A 24045-nucleotide genomic window follows, 5' to 3' on the forward strand; every position below is an offset into this window, starting at 1 on the left:
TTTACAGTTGTTTTGTTGAAATCCAAACAAGATCTGGTCCACACATTGCATTTTGTTGATATGTCTCTTAGTAATCTTTTAATCTCTTTCCTTTTTTGGTAAATAGTGGTGGGATATTTTCTGTTTTCTAGGTGTCTTTAAACGTAAGATACCAATGGGTGTGTTCCCGTGAACATCAGTAAAGTACTGTGAAAAACTAGAATTTATTCATGAATTATGTGTTGTATAACATTGCTGCTAGAAAGGACAAAACCTTAAGTTTATGTTACATATTAGAAATGCCAAGTTTCATGACATAATAAAAAATAATCTATTTATTTGTATATTGAACCTAGCACTTACATTCTGTCTCACCCTAGAGGTCACTTTTTATCAAACCCACTGAATTTGAATTTTTTTCTTATGCTGATTTCCGGTCTCTTCACATTCTTCTTATCTATTCATCAGTCTCTTTGGATGCTGTTTGGTCATTTGTGTCAGAACCTATCTCTTTATTAACCTGAGGAACCCCTAATCCTGAGTCAAACCCACTTCCTGCTGCCTTTGCTTTCACTCCAGGGTTGTTGAGCATTGTTGGAAAATGTCTAAAACATTTGTAAAAAATGTCAACTTCAAGTTTACATTTTTGAATCTCAATTGGGCTCTCACTGAACTCTGCCAACCCTTTAAAAATTTCTCATAAACTCTTACTGTATTTCTCAGAGCGGCTATTCTGATCTTTTTCACTTCCTGGCAAGCCCACAATCTGAGCCCTCACTGACTGCACCCAGAGGAAAACTTTACCTTCAATCATGAAGGGTATGTTAATGGCATCGTGACAGTCCCCTACTCTGGTTCCCATTTCTCCTTTATGTCCTGTTCACCACCACAATATGCCTTTTCATTTTCACCCATTGTCTTCTTCCCTACAGTTTTAGCATATTTGTATAACTTAATTCTAAGGCAGACTTTTTCTCTTGTGCTTATACCATATCATTGTGATGCCACTGATATCTTCTATCATCAAGCAAATCACCTCTTTCCCATTTTATTCTTTTGATGTTCCCCAACTTTTTTATGCATAAAATTTTATGCATAAAAATTCTCGAGTTTTTATAGTTAAAAAAAGCATAGATAGATGAGTGGATGTGTGGATGGATAGACGGATGAATGGTAGGTAGATTAAAAAGTAACACAACTTTTTATCATATTGTTTTGACTTAGTCTGATGGCTTTCTTTATACACAAAAATGAAATACTACTTCTGAATTTTAAGTTTTCTTATAATGCTACAGTGATTCTCCATGTAATTTAGGTCTCTACACCCTAGAGATTTCTGTCTATCCTTTCTCTGTTATCCATTAGAAGCAATTAGCCAATGAGTCTTGTCACATCATCCTTTACAACTTTACCTACAACCATTTTATTCCTGCTTTCACCATCCACGTTGGCATCTTATGCTAGATTAGGACTGAAACCCCCTAACTCTTCTACCTACTGGTAGAAACTCACATTTCTAACTCATCCTATGTATTCAAACACGTTAATTTTCTCAGGTATTGTTTTAATCATGTAATTCTTTGACTATAAACTTATGAATGGTTCACTCTTGTGCCTTGTAGAATCCATAGTGAGCCTAGCATTCAAGGGCTTCCCTCTGCAATTGGCCAAATTTACCATTACAATCTTTCTAGCTTTATTGCCATCTCTTTTTTAATAGAAGTCCATTTCCCAACAAATCTGGGCCTCTAGCTGTTTCTGCCGTAGTGCTGCTTTGCCACTGAACCTTCGTAAAGCTTCTGCTCCTATTCCCCAAACTCCTCTTCATGCACTATTCATGCACTATTTTACAATTTTCCTTACACAGAGGGTTTTTTACTCTATCTTCCCTCTTTCTCTTTCTGCCTGCAGTGCCCTTCACTTCTTTTTTCATAGAAGACACCCTTTTATATCACTAAAGTACAAAATAAGATAATAGCTATCTCAGGACCATGGATAATTATGTTACTGAGAAAAAGTTACCTACCAAGAGGTCTCAGGGAGAAATTTCTTTTTCTTTAGTCACTTTGCCAAAATCTAGATTCTGAACCTTACACTTAAGACTTAAAAGCCAGATTCACAAACTCATATTGACTAAGCTTGGAACACGGATGTCTGACAAAATAATTTCATTTTACAGTGCCAATTGTAAGTGCTCAATATCCTAGCATATTTGTGTTTTCCAACTGGCTCAGTCTCTCTTTGTGGCAATATACACACTAAGTCCCAATATATTTGAAGGCTATAAAATCAGAACAAGAGGAGCTAATAGGATGTTTAAAATGCATCTGGCTCAGATGCCATTACTAAACCAAATATACCTAGCCAATATTATAGAAAGATCAAGTTCATGCCTTTCCATACCCCTCCTCTCTTCTGGATAGTACACAGATGAATGTGGGCAGTATTTGTCTCTTTGACTCTGTTTTCATGACTTACCAACCAACTTCTACATTTTTCTACTGAAATGTCTACTTTTATATGTTATATTGCTATCTTTCATCTGGCTATTATTACATCTTGCAGACCTTGCTCTCTGCTAAGGGACTTTGAATGCCAGTGCTTTCATTTGTTGACATTTGATTATTAGAAGACAGTCTCATTTCCCTTATTAAACGAGATCCATAGGGATGCCTCACTCACTGTAGGCTCTAGGTACTGATGACACATAATTCTTAGTCATAAACAATTATTCCCTTACAGTAGTTTGCTCTACTGTGTTATGTACATTTTATGGCAAATGTCACAATGATTTATAGTTCTATGAATGAGTCTCTCAATACTGTGTACTCTTTGAGAACAGGTGCCATGTAGACACTGCATCCCAACAAAAATTTATTGAATACCTGAAATATATCAGTTATAACTACCTTAGAAACTAGGTATAACAGAGTAAATACTCTGAAGCTGTGTGGTTAATTATGGAAAGATCTAACTAACTCAATAATTACAAAACACGTGTTTAGAAAGATCAGATATGTTTTAGTCTAACCCAGAGGTTTTATTTACAACTAAAGTTTTCACTTAACTCTAAAGTGATTTTTAAAAAATTTCCACTTTTAAATATTCCCTTCCCAATGTCTTCTTTATATAATTAAATTAATAATTTAATCATTTCTCACTTTAATGCATGCCTATATTCGTGATTGGTGAAAATAAAAGAGCCAGAGAAAAATTTAAAAATATATGATCTACCTTTTGCCTTCTTGTTCAGAATTTTTACCTTCTTGGTCAGAATTTTGAGTAGCTTTTCTTGGTTCAAATTAATAATCTAACAGTTATTATAATACTCATTTTCTCCATAATAAGTTTTCTTTTAAATAGCACCAGTGAAAATGACCAATTATACATTCGGTAATAGTGCAAAATTGAAAAATTAATAGTAAGCTATTAAGAAATTAAGTAGAAAAATGTTTATTACTTTTAGTGCATGGCTTATAAAGTCTCATAAAAAATTCTTCTGTTTTAGCAAGTTGCCTTATGTATCCACCCAAAGCCCTCTCTCTAACTCTTGTTAAAAAATATAGCCATATCAGATGTATCTGTTTTTACTCTGAATTTTGATCCCATATCACTTAATAAATACCCATAAAATTAAATATGACAAAATTTTAACATTTAAAAATATTGGTGATGGGTTATAGATACTCTTATTATTCCTTCAACTTTTCTGTAGGTTTGACAATTTTAATAATAAAATTGAGAATGAAGGAAAAAGTCATATATAAATATTATATTTTGATACTCATTCCTAATGAAGTGATTCTATGGTAATGAAGTATTAGAATACTATAACATACACTTTGAAAAATTATGAATGCTTCATAGTTTCTTAGCAAAGTCTATTATTAATTTCAAATATATTTCTCCTCACATTTTTACAAATATTGTCAGAATTTACTAAAACTGGCCTTGATTCTTCAATAGCAGCAAGTCAGAAAACAGTGGGATTTCTAACTTTGTAGTAATACAGCACACATCTTTATTTTAAAGAACATTTGTACTAGTTCATTCTCACACTGCTATGAAGAAATACCCCAGACTGGGTAATTTATAAAGGAAAGAGGTTTAATTAACTCACAGTTCTGCAGGGCTGGAGATGCCTCAGGAAGCTTATAATCATGGCAGAAGGGAAAGAAAACACGTCCCCTTCACATGGCAGCAACTAGGAGAAGTGCAGAGTGAACTGGGGGAAAGCCTCTTATAAAGCCATCAGATCTTGGGAGAACTCATTCACTACCACAAGAACAGCATGGAGGTAACCACCCCCATGATTAAATTACCTTGAACCAGGTCTCTCCCACAACACATGGGGATTATGTGAACTACAATTCAAGCTGAGATTTGGATGGAGACACAGTCAAACGATATCAACATCCTTCTGACATACTGAGAGTTAGATTGTACACAAAGTTGGGGGCATTTTAATTGTTTCCTGGTTGAACTAAATATGCTTTGGCATTGCCTCCTGTCTTCCAGCATCCCCTCAAATGGTGTAACTCCCCACAGAGCTTCCTCTTATGCTTTGTAAGGTGCATTGTTTGTGTGATCACAGAGCTAGATTATTCTAATCTAGGAGAGGCTGAGGGGTCTTGAGCTCATTTTTCCACCACTAATTACTCTGTCCTGACCCTCCAACATCTTGGCTTTGAGGGCGCATGCGTGGGACACTTACCAGACCAAGTTTCAAAAAAAGTAACTTTTCAGGAAGTACTGAGGAAGTTAGAACATGAAAGATTATTGAATTGTTGAAATCAGTAAAAAAACCATGGCTCGTCTTTGCAGTTTCTTTTAGGCCTACTCCTCATTCTTTATTCCTCCCAGTTCCTTGTAGGTTTCCTTATTAGAGCAAAAGTTACTTTAAACATCAAAGATGCCTACTTGCACAGAGCTGATATAAAGATTTCCTTAAACTCGACAAAGGTAAAAACGTGATTTATTTTTGTGATATTAAGTATTTTCAGTTCTGTGATATGATGCAAATAATGTGGAAAAGAATGTATGCAGATTCCCTTCTGAGTTGCCATACACTAGTATTCATTTTATAAATTAATTTTTGCCATAACAGAACCCAAACATGCCCTTTACATTTCCAATTGACTTTTATTACAATAATCTAGATTTTTCCCCCGCTTTCACCGAGCAAGCTATGTACAATGTACCTTTTAATCCAATTGCTAAAAACTAGTGAGATCTCATTATTTACAAAGTCTAGATAATTAGGATTATAGGTATCAAGTCTTGTTTGTATCCCCCTAGTAATATATCAATCAACTTTGAATAATAAGTTGCCAAGATGTCTAGTGTGACTCAGTTCTCATGTTTTAATATATATAAATGAAACTCTGTAATACTCTTTTATGATAGTGCTTGAAGTCTATGTCTATTTATATTATTTTATCCATCATAATATGGAGTGAATGAATGGTTATTGAAAACATAGACTTTTGGAACCTGGTACATGCAAGATATTCTCTGGTTTATTTGTTTATTATATTTAGAGGTGTGTGAGACTCAAAGTCATTTCAGTGACTTTCCCAGAATCACTTAATTTATGGCAGACCAAACCAGTAGATATATAGATATAGCAGTTAGGATAGATTCTTAAATTCTGAGAAATTATTAATACATCCATAATGTAAAGCTGTAAGTTACTAAGCAATACTATAGTGCACACAGTATATTATATATAAATTTCATGCAAAATGGATACTCTTACTTAGGCTATAGAAGGATTTGGGCCAAAGGTACTTCTTTATATCAGCCTCATTTTTTTTTTTTCTGAAATCATTTAGCAGATTGCTTTTGACAGGGTTTACAGACTTAGAAATATATGTCCCTTAAGTGGTCATATCCCTTTATTTCTGTTATTTAATTCTTAAAGTTTTTCAATTGTGTTGAATTTTGTTATAATGTTATTGTAGAGCTCCATTAATCTGTTTTTTCAAAATTAGAACTTCATATGAGTTTTTCTTCTGTTGAAAAAAGTAAATCTTCCTGTCTCTATTTAGGCAATTACAAAAGAAGTCTGAATAATATTCAATTGTGAGGGTGATAATGACAGTTGTGTGACTAAAGAACATTAACCCAAGGTACACCTATATTTCATTAAGTATCTAGGTCATACAAAAGCATATTGCTAATAGCTCTGTATTATAATAGACTTCAAAGGGAAAAACAATGTAGGGTTCAACATGCAATATTGGAAATAGTGAAGCATATTTGTAAGGAAATGCAAGTTTTCAATGTCAACACTGTAATGAATATTTTCTATGAAATCTGTCATTTATTTTCATTTATTTTCACTTTTCTTATCACTGGTTTCTACCACACTTTTTGGTTATTTGGTGCATTTATTAAATTACAATAAAAATTCTACAGAAGGCTTCACAATCTTATGCAATTGTATGACTCAGTAGAACTTAGATATTTTCAGTACGCGTATTACTATCAGACACATTTTCCCAGCACGCTGTTTTGACTAGATATTCTCTTTTCTAGCACTTATATTGGTCTCCAGACCAAATGTAATAATGAATCATATTTTCAAGATCTTTCATAATCTGTATAAATCCTAACATTTTAACATAAATTAAAATAAATTTAATTCCTTACTTGTGAGCATAATGATCTTTGTATTTAACTTTATGTTAATTCAATAAACATTTGTTAGAATATTACCCTCATCTTCTTTTTTACCTTTGCCTCTGTATCTTTGCAGTACTAGCCTTTCACCTTGGATGGCTAAAAATAGTTTTACTCATTATTTACTGCTTATCCATGAAGCCATGTTGTCTACTTCATTCTACTGTATACTCACCTTTACAACCACATACATATAGATTATTGTTTTTTCTTTCTCTGAATTACCATTCCCATGTATTACTTAACACTTGATTATGTACTTTCCTGAATGGCCTTAAATTTTGTAATGAATATGAACTTCTCAAAATACTCATTGACTATATATGTAATATATACTGTCGGTGTCCTCCGGGGTCTGGGTCGCTTCGGGAAAATATAGTACTGTAAGAAAGATAAGTGAAGACGAATGTCTTGGGTCAGGTCCTCGGAGACCGTTAATACTAAAAGAAGTGAAGTTTTACTCAAATCTTAAAAATGACCTGAGATAGCATTCTGAAAGTTTTCTAAGTCTCATGTTTCCAATGAATGCATTTATTTATTTACCTTTTTGGATTATAATGCAAGAATTGTGAATTCCTGACAAGAATTAATGAAGAAGCAAGTAAATAATTTAAGAAATATATAACATCATGGTAGTTTAATGAATACCAATTAATAGAACTGGTTTCTGTATTAATATAATCAATTGATGTACCTTTTGAAAAGCCTTATACTAATCAGGCATATAATTTTTCTTCAATTATATATAGCCATGTGGTCATGTGTGTAACACAGTGTAATTTTGATAACTAACCAAGCATGTAATAATTTCAGGTCAGATTTAGCATACCTCATTTCTAATTATTATTCTTTCCTAGGAATGTAGCCCATCATTTTTTTTAAAAAAAAGTTACATTTTATTTGGCCTTTTGCAGCATAGCTAGAAGTTACTGTAGATTTCATGTAATTTTTCCACACATCAAGTGAGAGTACAAAGAAACAGAAGCCCTGAAAAGCAACCTGGCTTGGTTGACATCAGATAAGCTCGTCAGAGATGTGTAATCTAGTCTTCTGGATGCTGATCCAGCGTATTATTTTGTCATGCAAGAAAGACTGTCATTTGTTCTGCATTTAGTGTGACAGAAACATCCATTGGCTGACTGACTTCAATTACTTTTTGCAAATAAAACCCTTCATGTATCCTAGTAATGTGTTTTTGTTCACTTCCAAAGTCTAAAGTAATGTGTTACATGGAGACTATCTGGCAAATTAAAAATAAATTTTTAGATATGCTAATTAAAGAATATCATGTTGTATAATACTGTTTCTGTATTCAGAAAATTCTGGTTAAAAAAATTAGTGCCAGACTGCACCAGACATATGTTTTTAAAAGTTATTTTATAAAATAAATACATAATATGTACTTTAAAAATCTTAATGAGTATATATCATTACACTCTTCATTAATGCATAGCTAATGCATTAAATTAATAATTTTGGGTATGATTTTAAGACTTTTTGTATATTTGACATTATGAAAAGTATTCTCAAACATGGATGAGACTGTTATCACTGGTTTCTGCCTTCATCTGGCTCCTCATACCATTTATAAATAAGAAAAAGATTGTGGGAAGCTACTGGAATGATTGAAATTGTTCTTTCTAGAGAAAATCTGATTGGAGTATGTTTCACAGGTAGTTTGAAGGATGTCATCACAGATAAAATTTGAGCATGGTCCAGTATTTTGTTTAAATACTGTAATTAGAGTAAATAAAAATTATTTCATATATTATCCATAACTTTGCTCATCTTCTAACGTATTCACAATGTATCCGTTACATTATGCTGTATATTGCCATTCGCCTATTCTCAGGTCATTCCATTCGCCCTCATTTCTTTACAATTTTTGTTTCCTGGTCTCTGTCACTCTTTTCAACACTATTCATCTGACTACCGCCTCTCCTTCTATTTTTGGCTTACCATCTCTAGTATCTGCTAGTAAAACATATTCTTGTCTTTTTAATTTTTTAATTTTTATGTTATAAAAAGTTTCAAAAGTAGGAAGAATAGTATATGGAGCCCTTATGTACAACCAACTAGCTTCAACAATTATCATTCACGGCCATTTTTTTAATCCATTATAATGGGAAGTAAATATAAGGCGTGATGTTTTCATCTGTAACTATATTAGCATGTATATTTTAAAGGTAAGATATATATTCAATCTTTAACAATAATCCTTGATATCTAATGTTCTTTAATGCCAGCAGGATCTAAAATTCATTTATCCTACCTTCATTTCACTGCCTCTCACATTCATGACATCTTCTCTCCTTTCTATATCAAACTTAAAGCCCATGATCAATCATTTCAGCCACTCCATATTATATACACCTTCGATCTCCCTGCCCTTTTTCAATTTGTTATACACTCATGGCAGAACCACAGCCATGGCTAACTCAAACTCTGCCTACTCCATTCCTAGAGGCTTGCCACCAAACAGGGTTGAAGAATAACTCACAACTACCTTGACTGGTCCCATATTAAATTTATGACCTGGTGAGTCTTAAAGCTAACCATCAACCATATGATATTTCCTTAGTTTATTTTATTTTCTACTCTCCGAGATGACTACATAGTACCCTTTTCCTCAGATCTTTAAAATGTCTTCTGGAATCTTCACTCTGAGTTGAAGACCTTACTTCCCACCATACTGAGAAAATCAAAGAACTCAGAAGAGAACATCCACAGCACCACTGCCACACTGTCTCCCCCACCAGCATCTGCACCTTTATACTTGGCCCTCTGGCTTCATATAATAGGTGACCAGTTACTGGTCTTTACTCTCTGTGCTATAATTTTCTTTTTTCTCTCTTTTTTTTTAACTTTTGCACTAGACTCTGTACCTTATTGCCTACTAAAAGACATTGTTCCAGAAATTCTCGCCTTCTCCACCTCACCTCCCACCTTCTCTTGCACTATTAATTTTACTCTTTACTGTAGCATTTCATTAGCATAAAGACATACCGTTATTTCTCTCACCATAAAATATTTTTAGATTCTACATATGAGTGACATCACTCAGTATTTGTCTTTCTGTGTCTGCCTTATTTCACTTAAAATAATGCCCTCCAGGGTCATTCATGTTGTAACAAATAGGATTCTTTTTATGGTCAAACAGTATTCATTTATACACACACACCACATTTTCTTTGTGCATCTGTTGATGGACACCTAGATTGAGTCTCTATCTTAACATCATGTTGTACGTGATGATTGCACACAATTTTATGTCAATTAAAAAATAAAAAGTACAACTTCTTTTGATTCAGCTCTAACCTCCACCTACTGCTCAATTTCTCTGCTTCCTATTGTAGCCAAATTACACAAAAGTAGTTTTCTGTATCTTCTATATCTAGTATCTGCCCCGATTCTCTCTTAAATGCCTTCCACTGAGGCTTTTGCTGTTCCTTCTCCACTAAAACTCTTCTTGGCCTAGCAGTAGGATTTGAACCTCTCAAGTTCACCTTCCTTCTTACAAATGCACTGTCTTTATTGGTGTTCAGGATTCCACCTGCCCTTTGTTTCCTCAGTCTCCTTTGCTGGGAATTTTTCTGGTATTAGACTTCTTAACTTGGAGTGTCCCAGGGCTTGATCCTTGGTCTTCTTCACTTTTTCTCCCTTTTCTCTCATACCTTACAGTCAATCCATCCACAAGACCTTTGAACTCAAAGATATCCAGTATCTGGTTATCTCTTTTCATCCCTGACACTACCATCCTGGTCCTACACATCATCACCTCCCACTTCACTTGCACCAGTAGTTCTAACTGGCCTCCATGTTTCCATCCTTGCTACGTTTTTTAAAGCCTATTCTTAACACAGTAGCCAGAACAATCCTTTCAAAACATAACCAGGTCATTTCATTACTTCAACTCAAAGCCCTTTAATAGCTTACAGTCTTATTCAGAAAAAAAAAAATACTGAAGGCTTTTAATGACTTTAAGACATTGTGATAACTCTCCCATTCTCATTTCATTCTTGCTATCTCCTTTCTGTTTTTTGGATTGCCAGAGCAGAGTTGCTGGTTTCCTCTGCCTGCAACAGTCTTCCTGAAGATATCAATGTGGATAATGTCATTTCCTTTAAATTCTATTCAAAGGACACTGTCTCAGAGAGACCTTCCCCGAAACCCCCAAACTCCTCCTGAATTTCCAGGAACCCATGATCCCCTATTCTGCTCTTTTTATTTTCCAAAAAACCTATAGCTTGTTACATAATTGACTTATTTATTATCTTTATTACTTATTATGTCTTCCCCCGCTAGAATGTAAGCTTCACAAGGGCAGGATTTTGTTCTTCTTGCATGGCCCATAGTAGGTGGTCAATAAATATGCCTGGCACATAGAAGGTGGACAACCACTTAAATGATTTTTCCCCTACTTCTAGCATTATTTTACTTTCATTCCAACAATCAACACAGACTCTACATCTTAGGGACCTGTTCTTTAGGGCATTTCCTTCTCAATTATATCACCTTTTTAATTCACTTTTTTCTTTTGCTTATTTTATCTGCTAAACTAATTTTAGGCAAGTACAGCTGGCCCTTAAACAACATGGGTGTGAACTGCTTCAATCCACTTTTTGCAGATTGTTTTCAACCAAACATGGATAAGATACTCCAGTATTTAAGGAGTGTGAAACTCACATATATGGAGGTCCTGCTTTCCATATACATGGGTTCTTCAGGGCGGACTGTGACTTGAGTATGTGCAGATTTTGGTATATGCAGAGGTCCTGGAACCATTCCCAGTAAACTGAGGAACAACTGTATATTCAATTTTTTTGGTCTTCAAGTCATCTTATACTCCTTCTCCATCTTTCATCCTTTCCTAGGTATATTTCTATTTCTAGAATATTTTTTTCTCTGTCTCAGTTCCCCAAGACCTTTATTCTTAACAACTGGTTCAAAAAAATCCTACTTTCCCCTGGAAATGTCTCTTAGAAAAATTGTAACACTGGTTTCCACCTTGTCCTGTTTGTCTACCTTACAGGCAGTCTTGAAATCCATGATATGAACTTGCCCATTTTTCAAAATCCTACTGAAATGCAGATTTCCTTTAAATTAAAGCTAATATGAAAATGACTTAGTGTTACAAATCTGCATATAGTTATTTGCTTATTTTAGTATGGTTTTATCTTCTGTTTTAGAAAATGAAATGAATATTTGTATATACATACATATATGTATTTAATTTTTAAAATTTTATCTGACCTTTACTGAAAGTAAGCAATTTCTTAAATCTTTCTCTATCAAGGATCTAAAATTGTTTCATATTCTTATCTTTAACAGGTCATTGCTTTAGTGATGGATATATTTACAGATGTGGACATTTTCAAAGAAATAGTTGAGGCATCAACTCGAGGAGTATCTGTTTACATTCTGCTTGATGAGTCCAATTTTAATCATTTTCTAAATATGACTGAGAAACAAGGTTGTTCAGTTCAGCGTCTCAGGGTAAGAATTCTATTTTTTTTTTTTTTCCTCAAGTATTTTATGTGTCATTTCCAACTCAGTCAAATGTAAGGCATCTTAAGGTAGGTGAATATAAAACTTAAAAGGAAAAAAGTATACGTATTTAAGGTTATGGAATGACTGATCACAGAAAGGTCTCCTGTACTTTTTAGAATGTGACTGAAAGCACATCTTCATGAGAGTGCTTGTTTGTTTGTTTTTGAGACGGAGTCTTGCTCTGCCTCCCAGACTGGAGTGCAGTGGTGCATTCTCAGCTCACTGCTACCTCCGCCTCCCGGGTCAAGCAATTCTCCTGCCTCAGCCTCTCGAGTAGCTGGGATTACAGGTGCCTGCCACCATGCCCAGCTAATTTTTTTTTGTATTTTTAGTAAAGACGGGGTTTCACCATCTTGGCCAGGCTGGTCTTGAACTCCTGACCTCGTGATCCACCCACCTCGGCCTCGCAAAGTGCTGGGATTACAGACGTGAGCCACCGTGCCCGGCCTTCATGAGGGTCTTATATTGTGCTTTTACTGATTAATATTTAATACATCAGTTTTGCATGCACAGCTTTGAAACCAGTGACTCAGGTGCTTCTGTGGTTCAGCATGTATTGCTTATCAGAATCATTTCACGTAGTATTTTCTGTTACTTTTGACTTTTTAAAAGGAAGGTTAATTTTAATTTTAGTTAATTTATCATCAAGGCATTATAACCCAAAAGGGTTTTTTATAGTCAGAGGCTAAGTGAATTTTGATGCCATTATGTATAAATGTAAAGTGAAATCTCCTATTTAAGCTATGTTGAAATGTATATTTTAAAGGATTACTTTCATTAAGGATTTAATATTTGGGAGTTTTTTTTTAATTATCTCAAGTAAATTCTTTTATATTAAGATTCTATCATGATATGGATTTTGGTTTTCAAAATATTCTTTTCCTAGCCATAATGTCTGCTTTTTATTTATATATAATTCTAGAATATTCGAGTGCGAACAGTAAAAGGCCAAGATTATCTTTCAAAAACAGGGGCAAAATTCCATGGAAAAATGGAACAGAAATTTTTATTAGTTGACTGCCAGAAAGTGATGTACGGTTCTTACAGGTAAGATCATTGTGTTTAACTTCAGTGTTATCAATCATTTAGATGATTTATTAGTTTCAAATTTTAATCAGTTAAGCTCTTTCTTAAAAGTAAAAAAAAAAAAAAAAAAAAGAGAGAACAATTGCATGGGAGATTAGAGACCCAGGTTTGAGTTATGAGTCTGCTACTAAAGAGCATTAAGATCTTATGCAAATCATATAACTTCAGATTGTTCATCCAGAACATGAAGACATTGACCAATATCTAAGGTTCCCTATAGCTCTATGGTACTAAAAGTGGTTTTGCTCTTTATGGAAATATTACATAGCATGGATTTAGTTACAATCGTTTGTAAAAACAGAAGCTATTTACCACTTTAAATAATCTGGTAAATGGATTTTTCTTAATTTGTATTCTTAAGAATCTGATCAAAGTAGAACTGGCAGCCCAGTCCAGGTGAGGCTGGCTCAAGAGTGTAAGCACTGCCCTAATATTCTCTTGTAAATAAATCCCCTGGCTTCATTCCTGAATCAGATACATAGTGAGGCTACATAAATAGGCAGATAAAAGCACCAGCAAATACCCATGAACTGCTAGGTCACTGAGGCAGGGTAGATTCATTATTAAAGACTGAGGGAAGAATCCAGAAGAGCTATGGATGTGAACACGACTGTGTAAGGTGAAACCTTTGTCTCCTGTCTTAGTAACAGAAAGTCCATGAGAAGGAGGTATCACATTGAAATGGTGGCCTTGGGCAAGTTACTTTATTTGGTTGCACTTTAGTTTGCTCTGCTATAAAATGAATCATAGAACCGGCCTCATGTCATTGTTGTGAGGATTAAATGAGTTCATGCATCCCAAACCCCTAATGTTAACTATTATTTTAGGACTTGATTTGTTACTTTCTGCTAACTCTCTCTTTAAGCTCAGGACCTTTTTAAAAAAACATGCTGCTTGGAGTTCCAAATGAAAACATATCAACAGCAGAAAATACAACTAGTGCTTGAAATTAGTGAGTCCTTTTAAAGACTCATTATATGTGAATATATTTGTCCAGACCCACTTGGTTTTAGAGAGTTTTTAATTGAACTTTTAATTAAAATTGAGAGTTCACTTGACTTGTAGAATCATTGTTATTTAAGCTCATCATAATTAATAGTTTCTATGGTTATTATTTAAGTTTTAGGATTATCTTTGACAGTAAATTTACCTCAGCTTTGTTTTGCTGCCACTAGATATTAATAGTTGCTAGTGTTGCAATGACTGTAGCTGAGCTACTTTCGATTAATGTGGGGGAAAATCAAGCAGCAGTGACAAAAAAATTATATATCTCTATCTTTCTGTCTATATCGGAAGCCAGAGGCGGAATTTAAGTTACTATTTATGATAGTAACTATGGAATTTCTAGGACCATGGATTATAAAAGACTCATCACAACTCTTAACTAACACTCTATTCTCTGTGTTATCTCAAGTTCATTTAAAATATATTTCTTTAAATAATTCATAGTTGTAATCATTGTCCTTTTTATTTTTTCTGACATTATCATAGACCTTTCCTGTTGCTAACAATATTCGAACGAGATGTGATAGACTAGTTATGAACTAGTTTGGTTAAAAGTAAATATCCTTTTGGTTTAAAAACAGCCTTTGTCCCTCATATTCTGGTATTGCTATTGTTTTCCTCATAGGCAAGTTGAAAATGCCTTCTTCTTTAATTCAGTATTCTTTGCCATGGGATATCGTTGGATTCTAAACTCCTGCCATTCCTGCAGAGGCCCAGAATCTGTATTTCCCACAGTTACACATTGTGTGACAGTTCACTCACATGGTGATGATGTTATCAGGAAAACATGAGGAGTTAACATGACACTAACATTGATGAATGTTTGATAAAGCATTGTCTATAAATCAAACTGAGATAATTTTATAGGCTTTTTCATTTTTAATCTCATGAGCTCAATAAAAGTTACTTTCAAAAGACAAATTGGCTGAAGTTGGCACCTCTCAGGTTCCATTTTTAGCCACACATAAAAATCATCACAGTTGAGGTCCATGCTACAACCAGCATACTGTTACTATTTACATTTAATGGACTTTAAGCCCCCAGCCAGGAACTCGGAATTTTTAAGTCACGACTAACGTCTGACAGTGTGTGTTTAGTGGAGCTGGGAGTTTTTTTTGTTTTTTTGTTTTTTTCTTGAGATGGAGTCTCGCTCTGTCGCCCAGGCTGGAGTGCAGTGGCGCAATCTCGGCTCACTGCAAGCTCCGCCTCCCGGGTTCACGCCATTCTCCTGCCTCAGCCTCTCCGAGTAGCTGGGACTACAGGCGCCCTCCACCACGCCCGGCTAATGTTTTTGTATTTTTAGTAGAGACGGGGTTTCACCGTGGTCTCGATCTCCTGACCTCGTGATCCGCCCGCCTCGGCCTCCCAAAGTGCTGGGATTACAAGTTTTTTTATCCATGAAAATATTTGCACATTTAAAAAAAATCAAATATTACTAAAATATGTGCAGTACAAAACAGTGATTTTTGTTTTCCATCTCTAGCCAACTCTGGTCCTGATCTCCAGATGCAGTTGCTCAATTCTTTTAGTTGGTTCTTCTGATATGTATTTCATCCCTTAAATAACATGATTATGCTATTCTTTTTTGATTTACCAATTTCATATATTATCTTTGCTTTTTATTTTTGGAGAATTGTATTTCCTACCTACTATTCCTTCTTGTCTGCATTATAGTTTTATCATAATTTTTGGTTAAATGAGAAGTCCAGGTCTACATTATTGAAACTGTGTCAAAATGGATCACTGATGAGCCATAGAGTGATGTATGTTTCTTTTTTCGAAACAAAGTTAATAATGGCCGTTTTGTTTTTATTCGTTGTCTTTGTTTTCTATTTATCTATTGCTACTTTTTTCTCCAGTTGACCACACAGATTTTGCAGCACATGAATGACTTTCCCAAATGCTCAGTTACAACCAACCATCTATGACATCCCATCTGAACTAGCAGGTCCTTAAATTGGAAGCACACCTGGGGGCCTGGTATTTTTCATATTTCTAAGTGATTTGATCCATGATTTCTTAAATCCCATATTTCCTCATTTTGTTTCCAAGTCTTCATTTTTCTCCCAAGATTGCTCAAGGACTTTTCAGTTAAAAAATTTATAATTCTAGGTCATTTATGGCTTAATGTGGGATGGAACTCTAAGTTGAACCATTTTTCCTCCGAATTGGTAAGTTATTACCCCATAATCAAAGTTGCTGCTGAGAAGTTTCAACAATTATTATTAGTCACATTCTTTTCACGCAGCCATTTTTTCTTTCTTGAACCTTTCAGAATTTCCCTTTTTTCCCTATTAGTTTGTTTTTGTTTTCTCTAGTTTCTTGAGGTATAAAGTTAGGTTGTTGCGTGAGATCTTTTAGATTTTAAAAAAATGTTTCATTGATAAAATTATGTGTACATATTGTATAGGTCATATTTTTCATATTTTATTACATGCACAGACTAGGTAATGATTAAGTCAGAGGAGGTCTTTTCGCTTTTTTAATATATGTATTTACAGCTATAAATGTCCCTCTTAAGAGTGCTTTTGCTACATCTCATAAATTTTGATATCTTGTGTTTTTATATTCATTTGTCTCAAAGCATTTTCTAATTTCCTTTGTGAGTTCTTCTTTGACTCATTGGCTACTCAAAACTGTGTTGTTTAATTTCCACATATCTGTGAATTTTCCAATTTTCCTTGTACCATTGATTTCTAGTTGTGTTCTGTTGCAATCAGGATAAGATACTTTGTATGATTTAAATCTTTAATTTGTTGAGGTTTGTTTTGCCTAATATGTGGTCTGTCTTGGAGAATGTACCATGTGTACTTGAGAAGAATGTATATTCTGCTTTTGTCAAGTGTTCTTTATGTGTTTGTTAGGTGCTGTTGGTCTGTACTCTTGTTCAAGTTGTCTGTGTTCCTTTTGATCATCTGTCTCATTGCATTCATTATTGAAAGTGGAGTACTGAAGTCTACTAATACTGTGTTGCTGTCTGTTTTCCCTTTCAATTCTGTTAAAGTTTGCTTTGTATATTTAGGAGCTCTGAGGTTTGCTGCACAAATACTTATAATTGTTATATCTTCTTGGTTTATTGACCCCTTTTTTATCATATAATATTCTTCTTTATCTCTTATAAGTTTTTTTATTTTAATTTAAAGCCTGTTTTTCCTGATATTTTTATGCAATTCCTGCTTTCTCTTTTGGTTACCATTTGCATGGTGTATCTTTTTTTATCCTCTTACTTTTAGCTTATGTATGTCCTTAGATCAAAAGTGAGTCTCTTGAAGATAGCATATATTTGGATACTGTTTTTTTAATCCATTCAGTCAATTAAAGTCTTTCAATGAGGTAATTTAATTCATTTACCTTTTAACTAATTACTGATGGAGAAGGACTTACTACTGTCATTTTTTTTCCGTACGTCTTATAACTTCTTTGTTCTTCTTTCCCTCTTTTACTGCAGTCTTTTGTGTTTTGCTTTGGTTTTTTTTGCACATATATGCTTTGAGTATCATCTCATTTCCTTTTGTGTATATTCTAAAGATATCTTCTTTTCAGTTATCACTGGAATTATATAAAACTTTTTTTTTTTTTTTGAGATGGAGTTTCACTTTTGTTGCCCAAGCTGGAATCCAATGGCACGATCTCAGCTCACTGCAACCTCTGCCTCCCAGGTTCAAGCAATTCTCTTGCCTCAGCCTCCCGAGTAGCTGGGATTACAGGTGTGCACCACCACGCCTGGCTAATTTTTTGTATTTTTAGTAGAAACTGGGTTTCACCATGTTAGCCAGGCTGGTCTCGAACTCCTGATCTCAGGTGATCCACCCACCTCAGCCTCCCAAAGTGCAGGGATTACAGGCATGAACCACCATGCATGGCCTTACATAAAATATTTTAAAGTTATAGCATTTTATTTTAAACTGATAACTTCAATCACATATGAAAACTCCACACCTTTATAGCTCTATTCCTCACTTTACGTAATTGTTGCTGCAAATTACATATTTATATATTGTATAGCAATGAACACAGATTTAAAGTTACTTTTTATATTTTTCACATTTAAATTCTATGAACCACATCTGCAATAGTACAGGTCACTTCATTTGTCTACATATTTACTTTTACTGGAGAACATGGTATTTTTATAAGGCTTTGTGTTGCTCTCTACCATCCTTTCATTTCAACTTAAAAAGATTCACTTTAGCATTTTGTGTAGAGTAGATCTACTAGTAGTGAACTCCCTCAGATTTCACTTATCTGGGACAGTCTTAATTTTTCCTTCCTTTTGAAGGACAGTTTTGCTGGATTTTGGTGTTTTCAGTGTTTTTTGTACAGCTCTTTGATTATATGTTCCTGCTTCATTGTAGCCTGCAAACTTTCTGCTGAGAAAGTCACTGATAGTCTAATGGAAGCTCCCTTGTATGTGACAAATCACCTTTCTTTTGATGCTTTCAAGACTTTCTCTTTGTCTTTAACTTTAAACAGGTCTGATTATAATGTGTCTTGGTGTAACTCTTTTTGAATTTATCCCAGTTTGAGTTCTTTAAAATTTGTATGTCAATTTTTTTTCCTCAGACTTGGGAAGTTTTTGTCCACTATTTCTTCAAATAAGTTATCTGCTTCTTTGCCTCTCCTCTTTCTGAGCTTCTCATAATGCATATATTGATCTGCTTGGTGGTTCTATAAATGCTTTAGTATATCTTTGCTTTTCTTCATTCCTTTTTTTTTTTTCATTTTGCTCCTCTGACTCAATTATATCCTTGATCTGCCTTCAAGTTTATTCATTGTTTCTTCTGCCTGATCAAGTCGTCTGTTGAATCCTTCTAATGAATTATTCAGTTATTTTATTTTTTCAGTTCCAGAATTTCCTTTTAGTTCAATTTTATGATTTATCTTTGTTGATATTCTCATTCCACTGGTATGTCATTTTCCTGATTTTGTTTACTTGTCTCTGTGTGTGTGTTGTTGATGTTTTTGTTTGTTTTTAGCTCATTCAGCATTTTTATAACAGTTATTTTAAATATTTTATCAGGCAGCTCACAGATCTGTGATTCTTTAGGGTCAGTTTCTGGAGTTTTATTTTATTTCTTAGGATTGGGCTGAGTTTCCCTGCTTCTTCATATGCCTTGTAATTTTTTGCTAGTATTCAGACATCTTAATCAGTCACCTCTCCCAGTCTTTGTATACTGTCTTTGTTCAGGGGAAGACCTTTACCCTTCAGCCCAGCCACAGATTCTAGGACCTTTCAAATATTTTCTAACCTCTTGTTCCCTTGGTGTCTGCCCATGGAACTGCAGGTTTAACATGCTGCTTACCTCTATTTTCAATGATTTCTAAACTCTGGTTCCAATCCTACCAGCACTCAGGCAAGATAGAAGCCAGTCTCTTGGGCTGCACTGAAGACAAGCCAGAATTATGATCCATAGTCTACTCTTTTGTTTCCATCCTGAGGGAGGACCCCCAATCTGGGGGCTGGGGGAAAAGTTTCTCTCTGTTTGCTTCATGCTATACCATATGGGGGAGGAATAGGAATGAGCTTGCCAAACATCACAGGTTTTCCAACCTATTTGGCTGGAATATAATGTTCTGGGTGCTCTATCTTTTCAATTGGTTGCTAGCGTTTCACAGAGGTCTTCTGTTTCACATATTGTTGTTAACTTAGTGTCTCTGTGGGGTAAGTAGGGCCTGTAACTTTCTAATCTGCCACTTTACTGACCTTGTGTTTGTGTTTTGGGAAGTATTTTTATTTGTAGTTTGTGTCTGTTTCTTCTAGGTGCCATTTTCCAGTTTGTTTTGATCTCTGATTGCATCTAAGCTCTTACTTAAGCTTTATAAGCTGTCTTTGAAACATTGTTTATTCATCTGTTAATTTTTGCTATGTGTTTATATTTAAGAATGAGGGACTGTAAAGCTGATTAGAAACTGAGCGGGAAATGCTTATCAACGTTTGAGTTTACAGATGGATGATAGACTGGGGACCTGGCAACTTTACAGGAGAATCCCCAACTATCAATATAAATATCACTTATCTGGGGTTTTTCAATGTTTCCAGAGAATAATCTCATTCTCCAAAAGATTGTCAAAGGAGATGGAATTTGGAATGCAGTCAGAATATGATCCTAACTGAAGATATTCTAGAAGCAGAATGGGGAAGAGAGCTGAGGGTCTGATAAGTCTCAGTTTTAGCTCACCTTTATCCCAGTCGTGGGTTGTTTAAAGTTTCTGAGTTCAGACTTTCTCTGGATTGGTTTCTGCTGAAGTAAACCTTAGGATTCCTGAAAGGGATAGGAAGGAGTGCTTCATGGGAAAGGAAAGAGTAGGGAACCTGGAGGCCCGACTGCTCTATATGGGACTTTCAATAAATCTTCCTGTTTCTCTATTTTCATGACCTTTCCAACCCACCATTTGTAGTACCTTTTGATCCTATGTTGAATTCATAAAGATTCCACTGGGCCTATCTGGCTTATTCTCGTTGCTGCTCACCTCATGCAAACTTCCTCTAAGTCAGCCACCACTTCTCCATCAAATTTCTCTATTCTAAACATTTATTAAATACTTTCACTTGCTACTTCCCTTTTCCCTTTGCTATCTTTTTAGTAGTGTGTAGGGAAGAAAAAGAAAGAAACCTGCATGATAATCCAGATTTAATGTAAACCTTTTAAGTTTTCCACCAACATAAACATCTTTGCCTTTTAGTCTTCTTTGATTTTGAAACTAATAATTCATTTATATTATCATTTGTTTATTTACAACTAATGTTTTTAAGTGTTCACAGTATGCCAAGCACCATTCTTAGCCCCTGGGAATGCAGTCCTAAATAAGGTACACAAGATTGCTGAGCTAAATCTTATTTTAGTGGGCACTGGAGACAGACAAAGGGAGAACATACAAGAAAATATCTGATAGTGGTAATGGAGTATTGTATAAATGAAATCAGGGGAATTTGATAAAGCGTGGTCAGATGGATACTTTGAATAGAGTGATCATAAATGTCTTCTAAGAGCATGTCAGCGGGGGAAGAGATGTATTGAAGAGGGAACAATAGATAAAAGATCCTGGAGCAGATATCTGGGGGATAGCAGAAAGGCCAATGTGGTAGGACCACATTAAGCAAGGGAAGAGCTATCCATAGTAGAACTGGAAAGCAGGCAGGGGGAGGAATTATCTTAGTCCAGGTAAGGAGTCTGAATTCTTTTAAACAAAACAGAAAGTTCTATGTGGAAGTGTGACATGACCCAATGTTTTATGCAAAGATCACTTCTGCTGTTCTGTTGATTGAAAAATGAGCAAATGAGGACACTAAGAGTCAAATTAGCTGATAATGCTAAGACTAGGGTGATAGTGGGATAGGATTGATTTGTGAGAGGTTTTGCAAGCAGAGTCAACAGGACCTTTTGGTTCTGAAAAAGAGGGCATTCAAAGATGACTGCTTGTTTCCTGTCTTGATCACCTGAAGGATGGCTGACTCACTCACTTAAGTAATACTAGGGAAGAAATAGGTCAGGGAAGGAGGAGTGCTAGATGATACCTTATGAGTCATACATGTTAGGCTTGCAAGGCCCACTAAAATTTTGAGTAGAGATTGGACACTGATTCCAGAGATGAGGAAGAGGTCAGCACTGGCAATACAGACTTGGTAGTTAATGGCATAGAAATCACCTATGATAACAGAGGAATACAGAGATCATTTCCAAGCCCTGAAGCATGTCTGTAGGTTTTCAGATTTACTTACTGAATATATTCAATGAATGTCTTCCTGTTGCCTGAAACTTTATTACAATATTATTTTCTGATTTGCTATAGCAGGGAGACTTTTCCAATTGCCACACGTTCACCAATACCAATATCTTCTTAGTTTCCTAACCTCCACACTTGGAAGTTGTTTTTATTTAATGACGTATGGATATTCTTTTGACATGAAGTCTTTTCGTTCTTTCTTCTTGCTACTGGCTCAACATTTTCACTCATTATTCCTATTTCTACTTTGGTTGGGCTCTTACTTTTAAGTCTGTACTACAATAGTACTTCAAATAGCTACTAGAAAAAAATAGTTCCTCAAACATCTTTCTATTATAATTTATCCAAATTTGGAAACAATTTCTACATAATCAAACTTTCTGTTTTGTTTTCAAGATTTTCTCCACTAGTTCATCAGTCTCTTATATGGCTTCTTTGCTCCAGCTGTATATAGTATGTTTTCTGTGTTCAACTAGAACATGACCCTTATTGCATTCTTCCCTTTTCCATATTTCTCCCTCCACACAAATTGTCTTCCCGCATCTTTTGTGTCTGAACTGGGAATCTAGTCTTTATCAAAATATTGCAAAACTTCACTTTCTTCGCGGATTTCCTCATACTTGATAGTTCACTGTTCATTCCATTACTTGATGTTTCTAATATTTTGAATTCATACCTTTAGTCAGATTGAAAACTTCTTTAGTTACTTACTTTTATACCATTTCTTTTAAGTCAGCCCAGTGGCATAATAAATAGTCCTCCTATATCATGCTTCCTATAGGCATACTAGATAAAATTAAGCATATCCAAATAACAAGATTCTTAAGTTACATGCTCCTGTTTGTGATATGTAATATTTTATATATTTTAAATGTTTAATCTGTACATTCTTCTAATTATTTTTTCTGCATTTTTATTGTCTCCTTTATAGAAATAATAAGATGCTTCAATGTGGACAGTGTCTCTTTTTTCTTTTGTATTAACCCCCATTGTGTCATATGCATTACTTTATGCATAGCATAATAGCAATTCATTCATTTTTCAGCTCAGTTGACTGTATATTAAATCATTAGATTTTCAAAAATCAGATTTAAAATTTGATATGAACTTTAAAGATAGCTGTTACGTCTAAACTCTAGGAAAGGACTTGGAGCTTCCATAAAGTACTATAAAGTCATACAAACATTAGTTTCCTAAAAATTGTATTTTATATTAAAAGATCCTGATTGGCATTTTGGCTGGCATGGTTTCTGAGGCCTGCATTTACTAATACTATGTACAGTGAGTACAGTGAATTCTGCCGTTTAATGATTGAGGCAGCTGGCCACAAATCCTGTTTACAGCTCTTGGCATCCTAAATTACACTTATTGAGTAAACCACAGAGATAACAGTCTGAAAACTTACAGACTCTTAAAATACATGCATTAACACAGCTGTATCTTACGTTATATCATGTTACAGCTATAAGGCATTGTAGCTATTATGCTGTCTGTATCCTTGCATTGGACACGAGGAAAGTGAAGCCCAAGCTCATGTGACTACAATTCAGCAGAAACCAGGCCTCTCGACTTTTTCTCCAGCACTGGCTTTACTGCATTCTGCCAAGATGGTATATATGAAATATAATATCAGTTTTTATGCCACAAAGTTTTGACACAGATGCAAAATACACAGCAAATTTTTCTTTATTTTTTTAATGTTGTATTTTATTTATGTCATTAGTGTTTGGGGAACAGTTCGTTTCTGGTTGCATGGATAAGTTCTTTAGTGATGATTTCTGAGATTTTGGTGCACCCATCACCCAAGCAGTGTACACTGTACCCAATGTGTAGTCTGTTACCTCTCACCCCTCTCCTACCCTCTCCCTCTAGCATTATATCATTCTTAGGACTTTGCATCTTCATATCTTAACTCTCACTGATAAGTGAGAACATACAATATTTGGTTTTCCATTCCTGAGTTACTTCACTTAGAATAATGGTCTCCAATTCCATCCAGGTTGCTGCAAATGTCAT

The 24045-nt window shown here is 34.7% G+C and overlaps 1 protein-coding gene across 4 annotated transcripts in view; it reads left to right on the forward strand.

Moving 5' to 3' along the window:
- The window catches only part of FAM83B (family with sequence similarity 83 member B), a 216347-nt gene that overhangs the window by 188249 nt on the left and 4053 nt on the right, over nucleotides 1-24045 (forward strand). For all 4 annotated transcript variants that reach the window (XM_055263906.2, XM_055263907.2, XM_055263908.2 and 1 more), the window contains 2 exons: nucleotides 11995-12159; nucleotides 13136-13260. In XM_055263906.2, coding sequence (XP_055119881.1) covers nucleotides 11995-12159; nucleotides 13136-13260 — 290 coding nt within the window. The remainder of the gene's footprint in view (nucleotides 1-11994; nucleotides 12160-13135; nucleotides 13261-24045) is intronic.

Source organism: Symphalangus syndactylus, chromosome 23 (genome assembly GCF_028878055.3).
Source record: "Symphalangus syndactylus isolate Jambi chromosome 23, NHGRI_mSymSyn1-v2.1_pri, whole genome shotgun sequence".
Classification (NCBI taxonomy): domain Eukaryota; kingdom Metazoa; phylum Chordata; class Mammalia; order Primates; family Hylobatidae; genus Symphalangus; species Symphalangus syndactylus.